Here is a 23261-nt window from a genome sequence, read left to right as displayed (position 1 = left end):
TACAAGATAATGCATGGGATGGAGAAAGTAGAGAAAGAAGTACTTTTCTCCCTTTCTCACAATACAAGAACTCGTGGGCATTCAATGAAATTGCTGAGCAGACAGGTTAAAACGGATAAAAGGAAGTACTTCTTCACCCAAAGGGTGATTAACATGTGGAATTCACTGCCACAGGAGGTGGTGGCGGCCACAAGTATAGCCACCTTCAAGAAGGGTTTAGATAAAAATATGGGGCACAGGTCCATCAGTGGCTATTAGCCACAGTGTATGTGTGTATATAATTTTTTTTGCCACTGTGTGACTCAGAGTGTTGGACTTGATGGGCCGTTGGCCTGATCCAACATGGCTTCTCTTATGTTCTTATAGTGCCAGCTGAAGTGATAAAGATAACGGCTAAGACAGGCGAAGAAAAGTGGCTGTCATATAATCAATTATTAAAAATAAAAAGTGGGAAAATAGAACTGAAAACTGCTGAAGAATTGAGTCATAAATATGATTGGTTTCAAATGTAACGAATAAAAAGCTTGGTGGAGAATGATATCAAAACTGAAGGAATAAGGAAAGAACAAACAGAAATGGAAAAAGTTCTGCTTGGAGACAATGAGAAACTAATTTCAAAAGTATTCAAATTACTTTTACAATGGTCTACAGAAGACGAAGTAGTGAAATCTCAAATGATAAAATGGACAATTAATGTAAATAAAGAAATAAAGATGGAATCTTGGGAATATTTGTGGAAGAACTCTATGAAACTCGCAATATGTCAAAGTATTAAAGAAAACTGTTTTAAGATAATGTATAGATGGTATATGACTCCTAAAAAATTAACAAAGATGAATAACAAGATGCCGGATAGGTGTTGGAAATGTTAAAAGCATGAAGGTTCTTTCTACCATATGCGGTGGACTTGTGAAAGAGCTAAAATGTTTTGGCAGATGATCCAGCAAGAGATGTCTGATATTTTGGGATATGAGTTTAACAAAGTTGCAGAGACTTTTCTGTTGGGATTACAAATGGAAAAATTTCCAAAAGAAGATAGAACTTTAATCTGGTACTTGCTCTCAGCTGCTAGGACATTGTATGCGCAGTTGTGGAAGCAAGAAAAAATACCAGAGAAATGAAATTGGATTATAAAAGTTATGTCATGGAGTGAAATGGACAAATTAACAAGAATATTAAGAGACTATGATTTAGAAGTTTTTAAGATGGAGTGGAAGAAGTTCAAAAGATATGTAGAAAAGGAGTGGAAAATAAAAGGACTTTGGACAATCTTTGATAATGATTAAGTTTTTTAAAACAAGAATATAACTTTTGGTTTTTTAATAGTTAAGGGTACCTTTAATATTTGTTTTTCTTTAAGTAAATAACACTGGGTGGTGGGGGGTGGGGGTGGGGGGGAAAGTAAGGGTGGGGGGGAAAGTAAGATATGGGGTAGATAAATCTTTCCTTTTTTAAGTTGTAAGATATAGACATAGATTTGCTACCATATGTTACCAATAAAATTGTTTATTGACTAAGAGTAAATTATCTCATAAATATAATACATACAAATTAAATCAAAATTTAAGGAAAGGAGATAGGATTGCCAGCTCCAGGTTAGAAAGGAGATAGGGTTGCCAACTCAGATGATTGGCACAGCCTAAGACCACAGTTTAACGGTTGGTACAGCTTCAGCTCAATTGGTACAGTGTTTTGACACAGTATCTCCAACCACACTGGCACAACCTTAGCACATAGATGGTAATGTGCTGGGGGATATTTGTATTTATTTATATTTAGAAATGGGTTATAACACAAAGTCATGCCTAATTCATAGGTCTCCTAGGGGAAAGAAGGCACTTTTAAAAATGAATCTTAGGCAATACATAAAAGAATAGTGTCCTAGAGTTCTGATTGTAAAGAATTGTTTTCTCACAGAAGGAAATATAGCCCATAATTTCACCTACCTCCAGAAAAAGTTTTATCTTCTCCTAGATGAACTTTACAGGATCAAAATAACATTGAACATAATAGGTTGTTTCAGTGCTTCCAACTCATAATCACATTTGTTTTGAATAACAATTGCACCTCTCTACTTTCTTGATGAGCTCTAAGAAATTTAGCTGATACCATCTGAGGGTAAGGGGACAAAATGGAATCCTTATATTAATTTCAGAACTTAACTTTCTTTTCTTTTCTACTTTAAGGACATGAAAGGCATTATGTATAACTTAGCACACAGTACTGTTTGGTATATTTAAAAATATGAATGCCTTAATTCTAGATAAACAACAATTACAAATATCCATTGCTAGAGACATACCAGCAGGTTGCTCCCCAAGAGATTTAAGTATAGCTTAGTTTTTGCAAAGATCTTATGCAATTCTGCAGGGCCTGTAAGGCAGAGATGTTCGGCCAGGCTTGAGGACAACAGTGGTTGAGGACAGTAATGGTTTCCACTCTACTGGTACCTTATCCTCCTCCCCAAGTTGCTTTGTTCCCTGCCCCCAACCCCCGACCTGCAAGGTGGCCACAGTCTGAAATAGAAATTTGAAAAAATTTACCATCTGATCCTTTAGAAATTTTGTATTAGTACTGTTTTGTGTGTGAATTTTTATGACCTTATTGTTTTATGAAATGATGTACAGCACCCAGATCCATAAATCTAAATAATAAATAAATGGTCATTTCAAAATATGGGGGACATTACATAAGAGTTGAAAATAGAAATCAGTAATATTGCAGCAAAGGAATTTTGAAGAATTTTAGTTTAGAATCATTCTCTTCTCCAGACAGTCAGCACCATGGTTTTACCATGATTTCTGATTTTGGGGTAAGACATTACTGATTCCATATGAATTTTTTGTTTGTTTGTTGGCTTCAGACCATTATTTTCAATGAGGAACCAATTTGACAGTCTGGGCCATCTGTTTTTGAAGATAACAGTATCAAATTTGTACAGAACATAGTGCAATCTAAAGACACCTCCTCCAAAGTTTCAAGCAGACTGAACTGAGTGGCTCAATTTTGCAGATTCCCAAATTAGATGCTTCTCAGCACAGGTATACTTCACTCAACTGATTCCTGGGGGGTGGCAGCCATAAGCATTAAAAATCAACCCTGTCTGCATTCATTTCATTTTCTCACTCTTGCGTGATTACCAATTAAAAAGTAGTTAATCTTTCCATGGAAAACTCTGCATTTGCCATCATTTTTGCGTGTTGGGAGTATACTATGGCATATGAAAAGTAACAACTATATTATGGCATGCGTATGTTATGCACAAGGCAAAGGCTTATTATGGGATAGCCTATATAGAGGGGAAAGGGATGTCCTCTCCTGAGGGTGTGCAAAACCCAAGATTAAGGAGCGCGTCGGGCTTCCATATGTCCTTTATCTAAATGATGCAAGCTTCTGTAGGAGGAAGCCTCAATTGTGTGTACCTTTAAACAAGCAAATCAGTTACTGTGTAACCTACTGACATACTAGACTAACTTGAACAAAGTAACCTTTGGAAGCTCAAACACTGCAGGATGTCTTGGTGTTCTACCAAACAAAGTATACCCTTACCAGCCAATCATATTGTGTGAAGGGAGTAACTTGCAGCCTTCTACAATCCTGTGTAAAGTCATTCACTTCTTCAGAATACTTTGTTAGTATTTTCTTTAGTACATTTTGGTTAAAAGTGTCATGGTGGAAATGCTTGTGAATGTCAAGAAATGGATTGAAGAAAACAGAGCTGCTTTCCTGCCTCCTGTGTGCAATAAGCTTATGTAAGTATACCTTACTACTGAAATGAACTATTGTTTGGAAATGATGATGAGTGGAATAGAAGAGTCTCAAAGATACATGGAGATCTTTTATAATACCACAAAACTGTTAGAAGCAAAGTTGGTCATTTGGTAATTCTAGACCCCGATAACAATTCCTAACATTGTGATTTACTATTGAAGACAATAATAAGCCATAAGTAAACTTTGATCCCAAGAGAAGGTGACCAATGAATAACAGTTTTAGTCCATAATAGTCATTATTTTTTAACTCCTCTGTCTCCAAGTTTATAACCAGCAGGTGATAATCATCAATTTCTACCAAGTGGATTGCCAAGCCTCTCTTAATTCAAACTATTCTCATTTATCTAGTTTCATGGCAGGCATGCACAAGGAAGGGGATGCCATCTCTTGATCTGTAGAGTCTGTGAAAGGGAACTCCAACCAACAAAGAGCATTTGGAAATTAGTTACTGTGCTTTGATGTACAATTTGTGTTTTTCGGCTGCCATGTCTCCCAGGTGGTTCATTTTATGATTGCAGATACTCCTGTTAATAATTGCTATGTTGCAAGAACATTGTAACATTTACCTCGAACCCTGATGGTTTTTCCCTCTTGTATAACCAGGATTCAAAAAGCCTATTGGTCCCATTAATTAAGGAATGTATGTTATTCTCAAAAACAATTGGGAAAAATCATTTTGGCCACACTTTCAAATTTAGGCGGATTTGTAATCCTTTATTACCTTTATTGCTGTATTAAAATGTTTCACTGCATTATCCTCTAAAATCATACTTCTGCATTATTATCACTATTGTGTTGTGCTTTGGTACAATATTCCTCAATTTTGTGAGTTGTGTTATACTCTTTTTGAGGCATTGCAGTTGAGAGTCAAACTAAATGTGACAGTGTTGCATGATAGCTACAAGGATGCTGCTGCTATTTTAAATATATTTAAATGCTGTAATACCTGAAGTGAGGTGATCTTGTTTCCTCTTGTGAGCATTTTCAGGTGTACAAGCATTTTAAAATGGTGGAGGCTTCCTTGTAGGTTATCATGAGGCTGCTGTCAAGTTTACTTTGGACCTGAGTCTCAAGGAGAAAGGTGGATTATAGTTGAAGTAAATAACTAAGTGCAATATTGACAGAAATATATCCATGAAACACAAAATTCTTCAAGTGGATATTTTTTTACTTCAGTCCTGTTGGTTTCAGCAGAACCATTGACAAGTTGTAGGAGAAAGGCTGCATACTAATTGTGATAATCCCTAGCAATTATTTCTTGGTAAATTAATGCTTGAGAGACTTTTCCACATCAAAATGGATCAAACCTTAAATGTGAATCAAGCTCATAAATCACATCCATTGTGAATGATTTAAAAATCTCACAGTTCCCCATTTTCCACCCTACTCTGCTGTCAGTTCTTATCGTGTGAATGTTCTTGCACTCTCTAAGTCCAAATTTACTCTCAGAGCCTAAAGAACTGTTGGTCAAAGGTGAAAGTCAGAAGAAAATAATCCTAGAAGAGCAACCATCAGCAAAATAGCTGCTATTTAGTTACTATTTATATTTCTTGGCTTTGTTCCTATCTTTATTTCATTAGATTCCAGACCTTAGGACAGAAATGGCTGAAATCTTTAATCTTATCCCCATTACTTTGTGTTAAAGAAATAGGTTAAAATTAAAATCTATTAGTCACCAAGTGGTGGAAATCAAATGGGTTCAATGTATGGGGTCACCTCAGTCAACAATTATGTTTGATTATCACCCAGTAAATGGCATCTGCAGAGTCCATTCTTTTTCTATGTCTTCAGAAACTTGTGTTCAAACACTTTTTGATGACTTCAAAAGTCAGTGTTCCATTAACAAATTGTGTCTGCATCTTTATTTTTACATGTCATCAGTGTTTGTATTGTAGCTCAATCTAGATAAGACTGAGGTACTGTAAAAATGACAAAGTTGATAATGGACTACTGGAACCATCCTGAAGAAGCAGTCTTAAGCGTGCTGCTGGGCCTTAGGCTGCATTTGGATGCTCATGGAATGTGTCTCCTCCATGGTTCATTCAAAAACAAAAAGAGATGGGGGACAACAATAAAACTACGGCTGCCAACCTCACAGTCCAAGCGTGGATTCCCCCACTTTGGGAGGCTCCTTCCTGCCCCAAAGCCAGCTGCCTGGCAGGGGAAGCCACACACCCCTGTGGCCCCATGGGCACAGGCTGCGCCTACCCCCAAGCTGCGAATTTGCAGCTTGTGAGGCAAGTGCACCCAGTGCTTCCTTTCTCAGAGAAAGCAGGAGCCACTTGCTCCTACCTTCCAAACCTCGATCAGGGCTTGGAAGGGCATCCAAGCCTGGTGCCCACTCTCTCGGAGACAGCAGAGGCCTCTTGTTCCTGCCTTCCAAGCCTCAATTGGGGCTTGGAAGGGCAGGCGAGCCTGGTGCCCGCTCTCTTGGAGAGAGCAGGAGCCACTTGCTCCAGCCTTCCAAGGCTCAATCAGGGCTTGCAAGGGCTGCAGCACCCAGCACCTGGTTCCTCCCCAACCATTTAAAGGGAAGATTCCTTTAAATGTTTGGGGAAAGCCAGGGAAGGTGTGAGTGTGCAGTGCTGTGTTCCCAGAGTGATTACATCATTCTACATGATGTCATCACATTGAGGATGGCCCCTCTCCCTCCTGGAATGCCCCCCAAATTCCCCTGCTGGGGAATAGTTGGGACTTGGCAACTCTAAATAAAACTCAACCCAAAGAAGCAGATCAGATAACCAAAAAGTTAACTAAACAGATTCCAGGAGTATATAAATGAAAAAACAAGCTAAAAATGTTTTTTTTTTTTTTAAAAAAAAAAAAAAAACCAACCACTATCTCACTTTAAGAATTCTCCTGATATCTTACTTAATTGCCATCTTGCAACATTTACTCACCATGGGGAGAATTTTATGATATATGAGTAGGTTTTTTATATGTACACTTATTATATTTCAAATCATTATTATAATAATTTTCCCTTTTTGTTGTATAGAATATTTGTGGGTATATTTGTTTACAGTACAGTTCTGATGTTTACTGTACTCATCAGGATTCTTAGCTCATGATTAGTTGTTGCACCACTGAAGAAGGCAAAAGCTGAAATGTGTGTGGTGTGTTTTGTTTGTGTTTTGTGACTGACTGATGGTGTTTTTTAACCAGCTGAGTATGTGACATATTTTGAGTATAATGTATTAACTAGTTAATGGGATATACATGCCATATTGTTGTACTCACATGTTTTCAATGTATATTGGATTATTGGTTAGTCAAAATTGAAGTTAGCATTTTGGAGTTACCATTTTTAGAGGGTTATGCTGCCTAGTATCGTACATATTTCAATGTAATTAGTTTGGTTTTATTTATTTATATACATTATATATACTTCCAAAGCCTGTTTACTTAACCTTTTTGGTTACCTTGCTATATCTACATTACATTACCAGTTCATTTAACTGCTGGAATACTTTCTGGCATTCCTCAGTCCACTTTACATTGTCAGGCCCATCTTTTCAGGTTAAATGGGTTAGATGGGCAGGTATTGTGCTAAACTGGAGTCTAACCTTCTATAATAAACAATTGATCCAATTAATAACCAGTTTATTAATCCAATTAATCCTGGCTGCAGCCTGGTGAAACCTTCTGCCTGGTGACATCCATGCCTTGTGGGACCTGGTCCAGTTCCACAGGACTTGTAAGGCAGAGATATTCTGCCAGGCCTATGACTGAAGATGACTGCCTATCATCAAGCCTAGCCTCCATCTCTTGCCCTTCCCCCTCCCTCCATGGGAAGGTATAAACTGTCATTAGATTACTTCAGAGAAGTATATTGTTGTACTGTTTTGTTTTAATTGCTTTTTACATTGTTTAAACTTTATTTATTGATATGTTGAATTGCCCTGGGCGCTCCATGGGAGGGCAGTTTATAAATTGAATCAATCAGGGGTGAGACATACTTCAGTAAAAATGCTCTTAAGCACAGCAGGAGCTGTGGAATATCTGGACAGAAAGACTGATTTTCTGCATGGAGAAATAAAGAAAGATGTTTACATGAAACAACCACCAGGATTTGAACAATCTAAAGACAAGCAACTTATGGATAAACTTCAAAAGAGCATATGTGGACTGAAACAGGCTGTGAAATGGTGGAACAAGAAATTTTGTCAAATGTTAACCAAGGAAGGATTTGAGCAAGGCAAGGCAGAATGACACATGTACTCAAGATACAGAGACAACAAATGGACTTACATTCAGATTTATGTAGATGGCCTGATTTTCTACTATGAAGATAAGGAGGACTGTGATTAAATAGTTCAACATATGAATGAAGAAGTAGAAGAGAAAGAATAAGGAAATATTAACTACTATCATGAAATACAAGTAGAACAAGAATATGTTGGAAGCTGTCTTCTCAATGAGAAGCAGAAAATCCTAGCATTTCTGGACTACATGAATATAGAAGTACCTAAGCCAGCTACCCCTGTGGAAGCAAACTCCTATAGAAGCACCTCCTATGAAAACAAACTACCTGAACCTGCAAAGAAGTTGTGAACTGCCTGGCAAAAAGCTATACGGAGAAGCAATTGGGAGACTCCCAATTCTCCCTGTTTAATTTCTTAAAGTGATTTTCTTCTTCAGTTTTTATGATTGCTGCTGTTACATGTTTCTGTTGTTATATCATTAACTTTTCTTATGACTTTTCTTATGACTGAGTTATTGTATACCATTTCACATATTATTGCAACAAAAAGGCAGCATGGGAATGTTATAATTTTCTTCTTCTTCTTTAGGCACAGCCATCAGCTGAATGTAATGTTTGTTGGTGGGCCAAACCAAAGAAAAGATTATCACATTGAAGAAGGAGAAGAGGTAACACTTGGGGAAGTGGGGAGAGCCATAAACTGCCAGAACCAAGGCTGGTTGCCTTTTACTCACAGAATCAGCTTGGCTAGCTAGCAACAGCCACTTGGGAGGGAGAGAGGAGTTTTCCCTCAAAGGCCAAAGTAGGACTTGAAAGGGCCTCCCCCACTGGCTTCTACTGAAAGAAACAAGTTTGATTGCTATTTACTGAGGGAAGCAAGATTAGTTGCCTAGCAGCAGCCACTGCCTAGCAGTTTCCCCAGAGGGCCAATCCTTGTCTGTCCTGGGGCCATCAGTGGGTGATGGAGAGCAGAGTCAGCCAATGTGATGCAAGAACAGTTCGTTGGTGGTTTGGTGGGCCAAAGGTTGTTGCACCACAATTCCACTTTCAGTCCCAACCAATGAGGGAGCTCCGATTTGCCAAGACGAAAGGAGAATTATATAAAAAAGATTAAAGCTGGAAGGAATCAAGGGGGGAGGGGAGTAAATGTCCTCTTGACCTGGATCTCCCCTCCAGTATGTCTTCAGGAGGCCATCTTCACCCCCCCACACACACACACATGTAACTGATCCTTATCAGGCCAGGGGGGCAGGGTAGCCCTCGTTTTAAAATTATGTTTTCCCACATATGTAGGGAGTTCTCAAATATGCAGAACGGCATCCTTGACTATGAGCGGTCTGGTTTGGCTACTTTTATGACATGCAAATGACTCAATAATCAATGGCATTTAAAATTGGAGAGAATCATCTTTGGGCTTGCAAAAATGTGGGTGGTAGGTTAAGAGTATAAATAATTTGGACATTTCCATGCATGTACTCACGTCTCCCTCATTTTCAGGGGCTTGAGCAGGCCAGTATTAACTTGCAATGTTGTGTGTGTTTTAATCCATTAAAATTTGTACAGTTCTTGTGCAAATATCTCAGGAAATGCTAACCAAGTGATGATTTCAACTTTCATATGTTATCCTACTAGCCAGACATAAACCTATATTTAAATTCCAACAAACATTACAGGCTTCTGAGATTTCAAATATATAATAGAGTGTAATTTTATCAAGTATCCAGTAGATGTCATGCATTCCCTTGTATTAAAAGAAATTGCAACCATTAAATATACATATATGTAGAAGGGTATATAAATACGTCCTGATTATTCATATTAAGGCACAAACAATAACTATTACCAAAAATATTGACAAAAATATTGGCAGTACTGACAAAGATAAAATTAGTAATTGTTAGCTATAGAATTAGTTTACTTGCCAATCATATTTTTTCTGACCACATAGTCTTCCTCAATGGTGTATTTTTACCAAAATGCCACATATCTTGCTATACTGTGCTTAAAGATGCCTGGGGGAGTGAGATAATTATCCTCTCCAGTTTTTAGGAGCAGGGGAGGCAGAGTGGCCTGCCAGCTCTGGCTTGGGAAATACCTGGAGATTTTGGAGGTTGAACCTGGAGATGGAGGAATTTAGGGAGGGGAGGGACCTCAGCATAGTACAATGCTACAGATTCCACACTCCAAAGCAGCCATTTTATCTGGGGGAACTGATCTTCCCAGCTGATTGTGTGACAGCTCCCACCAGGCCAGCCCAGCAGGGAGGCCCACCCCAGAGGATCCAAACCCAGACGCACATCTCAGTGAAAGGCACCATCTAGCCGAGCCTCCAGGACGGTCTGCAATCTTCCCACCACAGGGCTGATCATGCCAGACCCCTAAATTCCCCAAAAGGGGGATGCTTCATGGTCCTCCCCTAGCCGCATAGTACCATAACCCAGGAAAACCTGCCAACTAAAGTGACCACCTATTTAACAGCACCCCCTGATAGCCAAATCCACAATCCACTGCATAGTAATGTAGGGCAGGCAAAAAACACACCCCAGCAACTGCCAATCAGCTGGGAACTGACCATTTCACTCATGCACTCTTGGATTGGGAGGCTCATATAACTGCTTCAATGCTACAGTGAAGCATCCTTTGATATTTTTATCCCTTGAATCACTCCAGGAATTATGAAAATTGTTGGGCAATAATTGCCTGAGATAAACTGTCAACCTTTCACTCAACATAAATATTACACTACACATTCAATTAATGATAAATTTATGATATACATAAAAACAACTTTCTTTGTAAGAAGAAGAGGTTGGATTTATACCCCATCCTTCACTACCCAAAGGAGTCTCATAGGGGCTTACAATCTCCTTTCCCTTCCCCCTCCCCACAACAGATACCCCAAGAGCTCTGACAGAAACTGCTTTTCCCAGAACAACCTCTAAAAGAGTTATGACTGACCCAAGGTCACTCCAGCAGCTGCATGTGGAGAAGTGGACAATCAAACCCGGTTCTCCCATATAAGAGTCTGTGCACTTAACCACTACACCAAACTGGCTCTCTGGTTTTGAGAGACACAGAAGGAATTACTTAAAGGAATTAATTTTATCATGAACATATTGATCCACACCTGTAGAATACAATTCTACGTTAAAGTCAAATTACCACTGATGCTTAGCTGTGTGAATGTTTTTCATACCTCCCTCCTTCCACACAGCGATGGGAAGCTGAATCCAGGATAATGCCTATGAAAGGAAGGCTTATCTCTGTCCTGAGGATAATTCTCATCAGTATCACCCCTCTGAGCCACTTTTTGCCCTACTAGAGAAAAGATATAAGTATTCATACATTTCCCCCTCACAAGAATTTTGTTGAGAAAAAATGGCCACAGGGAAATAGATATGTATTCCCCACTTGTACTCAATACAAAGTCCCACTTCTGCATGTAACTGTACACAGCTATTTTGGCTTTTTAAAGACCCTCAGGAAACTTTGACACACTTAACTGTGGTCCATTAATCTGGGTGTTTTTATCTTGCCAGCTTTCTGCTTGTCATACTGGTAGTTTTTATGAAATAGCATATTTATTGATTTGTATTATTTTATTAGTATAATTCTATTTCTTTAACAAGAGCTACCTGTGAAGACTTTGGCTGTAAGGTGGTATGTTATGACTGGAAAAGATACTTTTTATATCAGTGTTGGTGTGATCAGTTAAAAAACAAACACATCAATAAATTTATCATTTGACCCTTAGGAAGACTTGCTTTCTTCAAATTTGTGTTAAGGCATGAAAACAAGTGAGACGGGTTTTCACTAGCTGGCCCTCAACAGCCATAGTTATTTTATTTATCTAGGCAGGTAGGGAAGGAAGGAGGAACAGAAGAAGAAAGAGAGTAAATTGAAGTTTGGATGTTGGTATCAACAGTAAGTAGATTGTGTTCTCTGAGTTTCTGTATTACAGAGCTAAAAATGGGGCTCACAGTGCCCACCTAAAAACACTTTTCTTGGACTAAATCCCATAAAATTTTGCCCCCCAATATGGAATAAAGAGTCGGACACATAGCTTTGGTATAAATTATGGGCCACTTTATTAAACTTCATAACAAACTGGCAAGGGCACTCAAATGTGGCCTGGTCAGGGCTAGGGGTCTCAACAGACCTCTTCCCTGCCATTCATGGGCGAGACACCCAGCCCCCAGCCGGAGCTGTGTGACAGCTCCCGCCAGGCCAGCCCAGCAGGGAGGCCCACCCCAGAGGATCCAAACCCAGACGCACATCTCAGTGAAAGGCACCATCTAGCCGAGCCTCCAGGACGGTCTGCAATCTCCCCACCCCGAGTCATCACACTCCAGGGCTGATCCTGCCAGACCCCTAAATTCCCCAAAAGGGGGATGCTTCATGGTCCTCCCCTAGCCACATAGTACCATAACCCAGGAAAACCTGCCACCACTAGGGCCAAGTCTCTACTTAGGCCTTACCCACCGGGAGCCCCAAGGCCACCCGCAACCCTTGCCAGAGATCTCTCAAGAAAAGCATATTGCCCTTTTCTGAGAGATGCACCCCATCCCCTCTGTAGAGATCCGGAAATTTCGACGAAATATTCGGATGGGGCAAATAGTGGCCCAACCCCCCTTCCAACACCTTTCTAATTTCTTTATTAGCCTTATATCGGGCCCTCTCAATAGCAGCAGGGTCCCAAGCACTGCACCCTACCAGATGGGGCAGCATGGCTGACCACACAATAATGGTCCCAGGCCATCGCTCCTGAATGTGCTGAAAATCATCATGGACCTGCCACACTAAGGCCTTGCCCTTCAAAAGCCCTAGATCATTACCTCCCAGGTGAACAATTAAGACCTGAGGAGGAGGTCCCACTCTGTCCTGGAATAACAAGGGCAGCAGGCCCGGCCACTGAAGGCCCCGGTGCCCCTGCCACTCAATACAAACATGCTGGCTGAGTCCCAGCTGAGAGCTGACTGAAGTTCTCCGCACCTGATGAGTGGCCCAAAACACGTGGCTATGGCCATAGACGAGAACTTGGCTCCTCTGGCCAGGAACAACCGCATCTAAAGAGAAAAAACAGTTAAACAGGAACATAACCAATACATATCAACAACACACTTATGGGCCAAGCAAAGGTCGAACGTAGGCCTTGTAAACCAAAGAACGCCAACAGCCCAAGCGCTGAATAGCAAATGAAGGATACCCCATGGCAGCTGCCATCGAAGCCGCCCCAATTCTAAAAGAGTGGGTCCCAAACCGCACTCCCAACAACCCCAGTTCACCCAAAGCCCTAGACGTCACAGCCCAAAACTGATGCCTCGTCAACGGGCTGCCATCACTATGGCAGAACAAAACACTCTCATTGGACCCCCTAACTGTCAAAAATGCAGCCAACACCGCCACTGGGCATAGCTCAAGTTCCGGACAACTACCCAGCTCAAGCACAGTGCCCTTTTGAGCTTGATCCGTCTTAGAGCAACAGACAGTAATCACCACTTGCCTCTTGGATATAAAAACATCCTGAAGCAACAAAGCTCTACCAGAAACATCATTCCAAGATTGCACCACAAGCTCACTGATTCTCAGGGCCCCCCAAAAGGCTACTAAAGACGCAGCATGGAACAAAGCAGCCTCAAAATAAGAGGTACACACTCTGCCCCAAACCCCCTTCAAACCCTTAAGAATCAGAGGGGACAAAGGCTGCCGACTATCTACTCTAGGCCCTGCTTCTCTGGCCCACCCCTCCAGCATTTTCCGAATACAAAAATCAGCTGTCTCTTCTTTATAACCGAGGGCCTTGCTGGCAAATGCCAAAGTAGACAAGCGCCCCCTAATGGATGGCACAGCCAATCCCTTACCTCTCAGCAAAACACAGTAGTGGAGCAACTGCCACTGGGAGGGGCCAGACAATACGATACCCTCCCTCAGCCATAAAATCTTCAAACTGCTGCACAGCCCGTTTGTAAGACTTCCTGGTGCTGGGAGCAATTGTTAGGCCTATCGCTCTGCAGTCCTCGGCTCTCCAATCAGCCATAGCTCCTGGGGCATTGGCACCGCATTGCTGTCTGCATCTGGAGCCAGCTGACGAAACCTCTCCGTCTGTTTACGAGAGAGAGCGTCAACCACCACGTTACTCATTCCAGGAACATGCTTGACTAAAAACAATATGTTAAGCTGCAGACAACGCAGAGTGAAGGCCCTCACCAACCTCATAACCCTCTGAGATTTGGATGAAAGGGAATTAATGACGTGGATTACCGCCATGTTATCGCATCAAAAATGAACAGTGCGATTGGCCATATCCTTCCCCCACAGCCAAACTGCAACTAGAATTGGAAAGAACTTGAGAAAAGTAAGATCTCGGTTCACACCTCCCTGCTTCCATAATTCCGGCCATGTGTCTGCACACCAATGCCCTCAGAAATAAACCCCAAATCCTAAAGAACCAGCAGCATCAGACATTACCTGGAGCTCAGCCTCAAGCCTCATATCCTCTCTCCAAAAAGAAACTCCATTAAAAGACTCAAGAAACTCCTGCCAAACCCTCAAATCATCCCTCATGCTGCTGGTAACCCGAGTTCTATGGTAAACCGAGTTCTATGCTGAGGCAAACGCAGTCCTGCCATAGCATCGCATAGCCTCCTAAGAAAAGCCCACCCCGGAGCAACCACTTTGCAAGCAAAGTTCAGGTGCCCTACTAGCTGCTTCAACTCGAGTAATGTAACCTTCCTTCTAAGAAGGAAGGACTGGATCCTACCCCTCAACTCTACTGTCTTCTGGATAGGTACCCTGGACAGCTGTGCTACCGTGTCGATCTCAATCCCTAAAAAAGTCAGCCTCTGGGCCGGACCCTCTGGTTTTTCCAGAGCCAACGGCGCTCCAAGTTCTGTGGCCAGCTCTGTAAAGCCAGATAGCAGATGAACACAACACCCAGAGAAAGTCGTTCAAATAATGAACGACATCCTGCAAACCAACCTTGTCCCTAACAGCCTATTCCAAGAATGTGCTAATATGTTCAAAAGTGGAACATGATACAGAGCAGCCCATAGGCAACACTCTGTCCATGTAATATTTCCCCTCAAAAGAAAACCCCAGCAGCTTAAAATCATTTGGGCATCAATGTGGCAGATGCAGTTCAGTGTGGCCAAGTGCAAAGTAATGCACATTGGGGCCAAGAATCCCAGCTACAAATACAAGTTGATGGGGTGTGAATTGGCAGAGACTGACCAAGAGAAAGATCTTGGGGTCGTGGTAGATAACTCACTGAAAATGTCAAGACAGTGTGTGTTTGCAATAAAAAAGGCCAACGCCATGCTGGGAATTATTAGGAAGGGAATTGAAAACAAATCAGCCAGTATCATAATGCCCCTGTATAAATCAATGGTGCGGTCTCATTTGGAGTACTGTGTGCAGTTCTGGTCGCCACACCTCAAAAAGGATATTATAGCATTGGAGAAAGTCCAGAAAAGGGCAACTAGAATGATTAAAGGGCTGGAACACTTTCCCTATGAAGAAAGGTTGAAACGCTTGGGACTCTTTAGCTTGGAGAAACGTCGACTGCGGGGTGACATGATAGAGATTTACAAGATAATGCATGGGATGGAGAAAGTAGAGAAATAGGTACTTTTCTCCCTTTCTCACAATACAAGAACTCGTGGGCATTTGATGAAATTGCTGAGCAGACAGGTTAAAACGGATAAAAGGAAGTACTTCTTCACCCAAAGGGTGATTAACATATGGAATTCACTGCCGCAGAAGGTGGTGGCGGCCACAAGCATGGCCACCTTCAAGAGGGGTTTAGATAAAAATATGGAGCAGAGGTCCATCAGTGGCTATTAGCCACAGTGTGTGACCACTACCTGAGGCATTAGAGAAATGCTGTCAGTCTGAGTAGACAATTTTGAGTTTGATGAACTTGGGGTCTGGTTCAATATAAGGCAGATTTGTGTGTTTGTTTGACTTCAAATGTAAACAGAAAATGATTAGCTAAAATAGTTAGGCATTAGGCAGATTATTCGGTTACCCTTCTGGCAGTATTGTGGCTTGAAATGTAAACCATTGAATAAGCAAAATCTGTGTATGTAATATTGAATATATGGTTAGGTGCTTCTTAATTAAGACTAAGAAAAAAATCTCATGAATATCAGGGAAATTTGTACTGTACCCAAGTGCTGCTTTCTCATCCCAAATGGATTTGCTTTGCAGATTAACACAGTGTTTCACATTTTGACATGATAACACAGGATATGCCAACTCAGTTTTCAATTTGGCAATGCACTGAGCACTTTAAATTTCTGTTGCCATCTTCAGAAATGAGAGCCATATCCACATTTAAGGCTTAAACTGCTTCAATAGTCATGCACTACTCTCACAAACCATCCCCAAATACTTTTTATCTAGCAGAACAGCAGATTAATTTTATAAACAAATATATATATATATATATATATATATATATATATATATTCCCAAAATATCTCCAGATGTGCAGAAAGCATTTGGGGGCAGTGGACCCTCAATTTTAATGCGCTGAAACATTCATTTTTAGAGTCTTTAGTCCTTTTTGTTTCATAGATATAAAGGGGAATGTACAGACAGTTTTTGTCTGGATTTCCTGAGAATGAATGAGGGAAGGGAAGCTGCAAGACAATTAATTAACCCCTTTCTGCTAAAATTAATTCTCATCTACTCTCTTTATAATTCTTTTGTCCCTGGTTCCTTTGTTCCCTTTAGACTTGTTTCTCTGCTGTTGATCATCCATGGTGACACTTAAGAATACTAGGCAAAAAATTGGAGCGAGGTTAATAGTATTTTAGATTTTCCTCCTTTGTCTGAAGTGGAGAATTGTCCTCAGGATTAAATAAGGTATGGGGGTGTGATATGAGAGAAGAAAAACAAATATGCTGGATCACTCCACCTGTTTTTAATCATTAACTGCAAGCCACCTTACTGTAACTTATCCTGCCCAATGAGTGCCAGGGTCCCAAAAACGTGTTCAGACCACAAAGATCATGGTGTATGAGGCACATATATGAGTAACATCTGATTTGTTAGCACCAACTGTAGATTGTTTTAACTTGTACTGTTTAATGGTTTTATTGATTTTATGACTGCAATCATAGTTTACTATGATTTGATGTAAGCCACCCTGAGCCCGCCTTGGCAGGGAGGGTGGGATATAAATCGAATTAAACATAAACAAACATATTGATACATTATCTGTTTCTACACTGTAGTTGTTTTACCAGATCAATGGAGATATGTGCCTCAAGATAATAGAAAATGGAAAACACAAAGATATCTACATTAAAGAAGGAGAGGTAAATATAGCTTTGTAAAGGTATTATTGTTACAAAGTAATATGTTTCTTTGGAAGTCAACTGCTCATATAATTTCAGTTTTGTTTGCTGTTTTTACTACAGTAGCTCTCTGAAATAGGGTTGCCAAGTCCAATTCAAGAAATATCTGGGGACTTTGAGGGTGGAGCCAGGAGACTTTGGGGGTGGAGCCAGGAGACATTGGGGCGGAGCCAGGAACAAGGATATGACAAGCATAATTGAACTCCAAGGGAGTTCTGGCCATCACATTTAAAGGGACTGCACATTTAAAGGGTCCGCCATTGATCCTGGATTGCTTCGACCCGCTCAGCTTGGAGGAAGTCGACAAAATTATTGGCACTGCACGACCCACAACTTGCGATCTGGACCCATGCCCCTCCTGGCTAATTAAGGCTTGCCAGGAGGAGCTAAGATGTCCTATACGGGACATCATAAATAGATCTCTTTCAGAGGGCTTTTTTCCAACACCCCTGAAAGAGGCAGTGGTCCGCCCTCTCCTGAAAAAGGCTACATCAGACCCGGCCGAATCGGCACACTACCGACCGGTCTCAAACTTGCCCTTTTGGGGCAAAATTATTGAGAGGGCTGTGGCGCTGCAGTTACAGGACTTCTTGGATGACGCTTCCACCCTGGACCCATGCCAGCCCGGCTTCCGCCCGGGCCATGGGACAGAGACAGTCTTGGTCGCCGTCATGGATGACCTCCGGCGACAACTGGATCGAGGCGGCTCGGCGGTACTGCTGCTGCTAGACCTATCGGCTGCGTTCGATATGGTCGATCATCGGCTGCTGACCCGCCGTCTCGCCGATGCAGGAATTCGGGGGCTAGCCTTACAGTGGCTCTCCTCCGTCCTTGAAGGTCGGGGACAAAGGGTGGCAATTGGGGGGGAGCTGTCTCAGAGACACCCACTTCATTGTGGGGTGCCTCAGGGGGCAGTTCTCTCCCCGATGTTGTTTAACATCTATATGCGCCCCCTTGCCCAGATTGCCCGGAGGTATGGGCTCGGTTGTCATCAGTACGCTGATGACACCCAGCTCTATCTATTGATGGACGGCCGGACTGGCGATGTCCCTATAAATCTGGACCGGGCGTTACAAGCAGTGGCTGGCTGGCTCAAGCTGAGTGGGCTGAAGCTGAACCCGGCGAAGACTGAGGTCCTTTGCGTAGGCTGCGGCGGGCCAGGATGGGAGATCTCCCTACCGGCCTTTGACGGTGCGCCACTGATACCAGTGCGCAGGGTCAAGAGCCTGGGAGTGCTACTGGAGTCCTCCTTATCAATGGAGGCCCAGATAGCTGCCACTGCTAAATCCGCCTTTTTCCACGTTAGGAGGGCGAGGCAGTTGGCTCCCTTCTTGGAGCGTAGCGACCTGGCAACTGTGATCCACGCAACGGTCACCTCGAGACTAGACTACTTGAATGCCCTCTACATGGGGCTGCCCTTATACCGAACGCGGAAACTGCAGGTAGTGCAGAACGCGGCGGCCAAGCTGTTGGTGGGACTACCTCGGTGGGAACACGTGCAGCCTGGACTGCGGCACCTGCACTGGCTGCCGGTTGTGTACCGTGTTCGCTATAAGGTGCTGGTTATTACCTTTAAAGCCCTATATGGCCGAGGACCTGCCTACCTTAGGGACCGCCTCTCCCCATATGTTCCCCAGAGAGCACTGAGATCTAGTTCTCAAAACCTTTTAAAAATCCCTGGGCCAAGAGAGGCTAGATTGAAAACAACGAGGGAGCAAGCCTTTTCAGCAATGGCCCCCCGATGGTGGAATCAACTTCCAGAGGTGGTGCGAGCCCTGCAGGACTTGAATCAGTTCCGCAGGGCTTGCAAAACCATCCTCTTTCAGCTTGCTTTCAAGATAGAACCCGGCTAAACTGACTTTTAGCCATCTAGCCATCTTATACATGACTGTGAACTGTAGCACCTTAACTATTAACTTATAACAGCTGTTTTATCTATTTTAACCTAATCTATAACAGTAATTTAATTGTATTTTAATTTGTCTCCTGTCTCGATTGTATTTTATTGAAATCATGGTTGTCCCATGTCTGTGAGCCGCCCTGATCCTGCCTTCGGCGGGGGAGGGCGGGATACAAAAATAAATTTACCTTACCTTACCTTACCTTTTTAAATGTCTTCCTTCCATAGGAAATAAGGAAGGATAGGGGCACCTTCTTTTGGGGCTCATAGAACTGGACCCCCTGGTCCAATCGTTTTGAAACTTAGGGGGTATTTTGGGGAGAGGTACTAGATACTATACTGAAAATTCAGTGCCTCTACCTCAAAAAACAGCTCCCCCAGAGCCCCCAAAACCTCCAGAACAATTCCCCATTATACCCCATTATTCCACTTAGGGAATAATGAAGTGCTCAGCAGACGTTTCCGTCCCCCCCCCCCCCGTTTCTGGCAACTCTGAAGCGAGGGAGTGGCCTCTCTACTCACAAGTTGCTGCCAACTTCTTCCAAGTAACACAGACACACCATCCCAAGAGGAAGCCTTTCAATCGGAGACTGAAGCCTCCGGAGGTAGAAAGGCACATGGTCCTCTCGGGGAGGGGCTTCCCCCCGCCGGCCAGCTGACTGGAGGCGGAAGGAGCCTGGGAAAGTGGAAGAACTCCCGCTAGGACCTGGGGATTGGCAAGCCTACTCTGAAAAGACAAACCGCTTAAACTGACTGGTGGCTTACCTCTTTAGCACTTCAAGTGAAATGAAGTCTGATTGAGTGTATAGTTTCTTGTGATGCTGTTTGGATGGTGGCCCTAACCGATAATGAATTACACTTGGCAATTCAGTAGCAACCACACAGTCTCGTCAATAGTACACTGTACAGAAAATAGCTGAACATATTGTACAAACTGTACCTGATTTGAAGAAAATGTTATTAATCCAGTTTTCTGCTTTATATTCTTGTATGCTAGCAGAGGTTGCTCTTTGGGGCAAGTGGGTTACATCCAAAGCAAAATAACTGCAAGTGCCATGGGGCTGCACACTGTGGTATGTACTTTTGTGCATACAAGCCCTTTTCTGCCATTTTACTTTCGGTACTCCTACCTCACATTCCAGGTGATAGCATTATCTGGGATGGTCTTGATTTACAAGTCTGTCATTTAGGAATAAGGCCTGTTGTGGAAATAAGGCCTGTTGTGGGAATAAATACAATGGGCTCTAGAAAGAGGCTCTGGGTGAGTGCTCTGGCTTTGGCTATTAAGGGTCAATTTGCTGTGGTGTTACAGCATGACAATGATCACACAGATGCTGAAAACCAGTACTTCTTTCATCTGCAGTGCATTGTTGCCACCTTTTCCTGTTGTATTCAGCCTTGCAGTATTTAGCATCAGTGTGTACTTGTAGCATGAGCTGAGGTTTTTTTTTTTAACCTGGCATGGTTGTGTTATGGTATACCATAGAGTATGCACCTTGAGGCAGTTGTTTTCTGTAGAGAAATTCTGTAGGGGATCTGACTTCAGCTTTCCAGCTCTTCCCCTCTCCTTACAGTCTCTACCTATGAAAAGTACAGTCTTTTTCCACAATGTGGTCCAAAGCAAGAAGGAAGCATCCTCAGCAGGGTATAATGACACAGAGTCCACCCTGCAAAGCAGCCATTTTCTCCGAGGGAAGTGATCTCTGCCTTCTGGAGAACAGTTGTAATTCTGAGTGATCTCCAGCCCTCACCTGGATATTGACAACAATGGTTCCTCAGTAGGAAACGACTGGCTTGAAGGATGGAGTCTATGTCATTGTACCTGTCTGAGGTCCCATCCCTCCTCAATCCTCACCCTCTCCAAGCTGCACCTCTCAAATCTCCAGGAATTTCCCATCTTGGAGTTGGCAACCCTATCTCCTCCCCAGCCAACCATCAACCTACCTGTACCTGCCCCTCTGACTTCAGCTTTCTATCTACTCCCCACTCCCTGAAGCCTCTACCTAGCAAAAGGACAGTCTTTCTCCACAGTGGGGATCAAAACAGCTTACATCATTTTCCTCTCCCCCTTTTGTTCTGCATAATAGCCCTGTGAGGTAGGTCATGCTGAAAGTCTGTAACTGATTCAAAATCACCCAGTCAGTTCCCACAACAAGATCTGGCAAGCCCTGCTCTGAAGCACTAACTGCTATGCCACACTGGCTGTCTTAGAGGGGCTTAGAGTAGGTAAAGACTCGGAAGCCTGGAAAGGAGTACTTGGCAAACACGGCATTGGCAACTGCAATGACAACGGGCGCCTCCTGCTAGAATTCTGCATGGAGCACCAGCTCACCATCACCAACACTATCTTCCAGCAGAAGAACAGTCTGAAGACAACCTGGATGCACCCACGGTCCAAGCATTGGCACCTTATCGACTACATTCTGGTGCGCCAGAGAGACCTTCGAGATGTCTTACACACCCGAGTAATGCCCAGCGCAGAATGTCATACGGATCATCGTCTTGTACGCTGCAATCTCCGTCTTCACTTTAAACCCACACCCAGGAGAGGAGGTATCCCTCGGAGGAAGTTTCAGGTTGGCAGCCTCCAGTCAGCCGAAGTTAAAGCTGCCTTCCAGGCAAAACTCCAGTCAAGAATTGAGGACCTCAGTTGCCCCACAGACCCTTCTCCAGAAGCACTCTGGGAACACCTAAAAACTACCGTCCTGCAGATCTCTGAAGAAGTCCTCGGGTTCTCCACAAGGAAGAACAAGGACTGGTTTGATGAGAACAATCAAGAGATCCAAGAATTACTGGCAAAAAAGAGATCTGCCTACCAAGCACATCTTGCTCAGCCCTCCTGTCCTGGGAAAAAAGCAACCTTTCGCGCTGCATGTAGCAACCTCCAGCGCAAGCTTCGAGACATTCAGAACGAGTGGTGGACCAAGCTTGCAGAGAGAACCCAGCTGTGTGCAGACACTGGTGATTTAAGAGGGTTCTACGAAGCCCTGAAGGCAGTATATGGTCCATCTTATCAGGCTCAGAGTCCCTTGCATAGTGCAGACGGCCAAGTGCTCCTCACAGACAAGGCATCCATACTGAACCGGTGGTCGGAGTATTTTCAGGTTCTCTTCAGTGCCAACCGCGTAGTTCAAGATTCAGCAATCCACCTCACCCCACTTCAACCGGTGAAAACAGAGTCGGATGAGATCCCCACCCTAGAAGAGACTGTTAAAGCCATCAAGCAACTGAAAAGTGGCAAGGCAGCAGGAGTTGATGGAATTCCACCAGAGATCTGGAAGCATGGGGGCACAGTACTACATAGCTCACTTCACAAAGTACTTGTCACCTGCTGGGAACAAGGCAAATTACCACAGGACTTTCGCGATGCAATCATCATCACCCTATACAAGAACAAAGGGGAAAAGTCAGACTGCTCCAACTACCGGGGGATAACCCTGCTCTCCATCGCAGGCAAAATCCTTGCCAGAATACTCCTGAACAGACTGGTGCCCACCATTGCAGAAGAACTCCTCCCAGAGAGCCAGTGCGGCTTCAGAGCTAACAGGAGCACCACCGACATGGTATTTGTTCTCAGGCAGCTCCAAGAGAAATGCAGGGAACAGAACAAGGGTCTGTATGTGACTTTTGTCGACCTTACCAAAGCTTTCGATACCGTTAGCAGGAAAGGCCTGTGGCAAATCTTGGAACGTTTAGGATGTCCCCCAAGGTTCCTCAGCATGATCATCCAGCTACACGAAGACCAGCGAGGCCAAGTCAGACACTGCAACGACCTCTCGGAGCCCTTCCCAATAGGCACAGGTGTAAAGCAAGGCTGCGTTCTTGCGCCAACTCTCTTTACGATCTTCTTTAGCATGATGCTTCAAAGAGCCGCAGTAGATCTAGATGAGGACGATGGTGTCTACATCCGCTATCGCACCGATGGCAGCCTGTTCAACCTGAGGCGACTAAAGGCACACTCCAAGACAATGGAAAAACTCATCCGAGAGCTACTGTTTGCTGATGATGCTGCACTCGTCTCC

The 23261-nt window shown here is 43.1% G+C and overlaps 1 protein-coding gene across 1 annotated transcript in view; it reads left to right on the top strand.

Annotated features, from left to right (window-relative positions):
- The first annotated feature begins 3500 nt into the window (after positions 1–3500).
- The window catches only part of HAAO (3-hydroxyanthranilate 3,4-dioxygenase), a 58580-nt gene continuing 38819 nt past the window's right edge, over positions 3501–23261 (top strand). The window contains exons 1-3 of the mRNA XM_060247485.1: positions 3501–3752; positions 8567–8645; positions 17217–17300. Coding sequence (XP_060103468.1) covers positions 3670–3752; positions 8567–8645; positions 17217–17300 — 246 coding nt within the window. The 5' untranslated portion in view covers positions 3501–3669. The remainder of the gene's footprint in view (positions 3753–8566; positions 8646–17216; positions 17301–23261) is intronic.

Source organism: Heteronotia binoei, chromosome 1 (assembly GCF_032191835.1).
Source record: "Heteronotia binoei isolate CCM8104 ecotype False Entrance Well chromosome 1, APGP_CSIRO_Hbin_v1, whole genome shotgun sequence".
Taxonomy (NCBI): Eukaryota; Metazoa; Chordata; class Lepidosauria; order Squamata; family Gekkonidae; genus Heteronotia; species Heteronotia binoei.
Note: the sequence above shows the minus strand (reverse complement) of the source record. Positions and strands in the feature narration are given on the sequence as shown.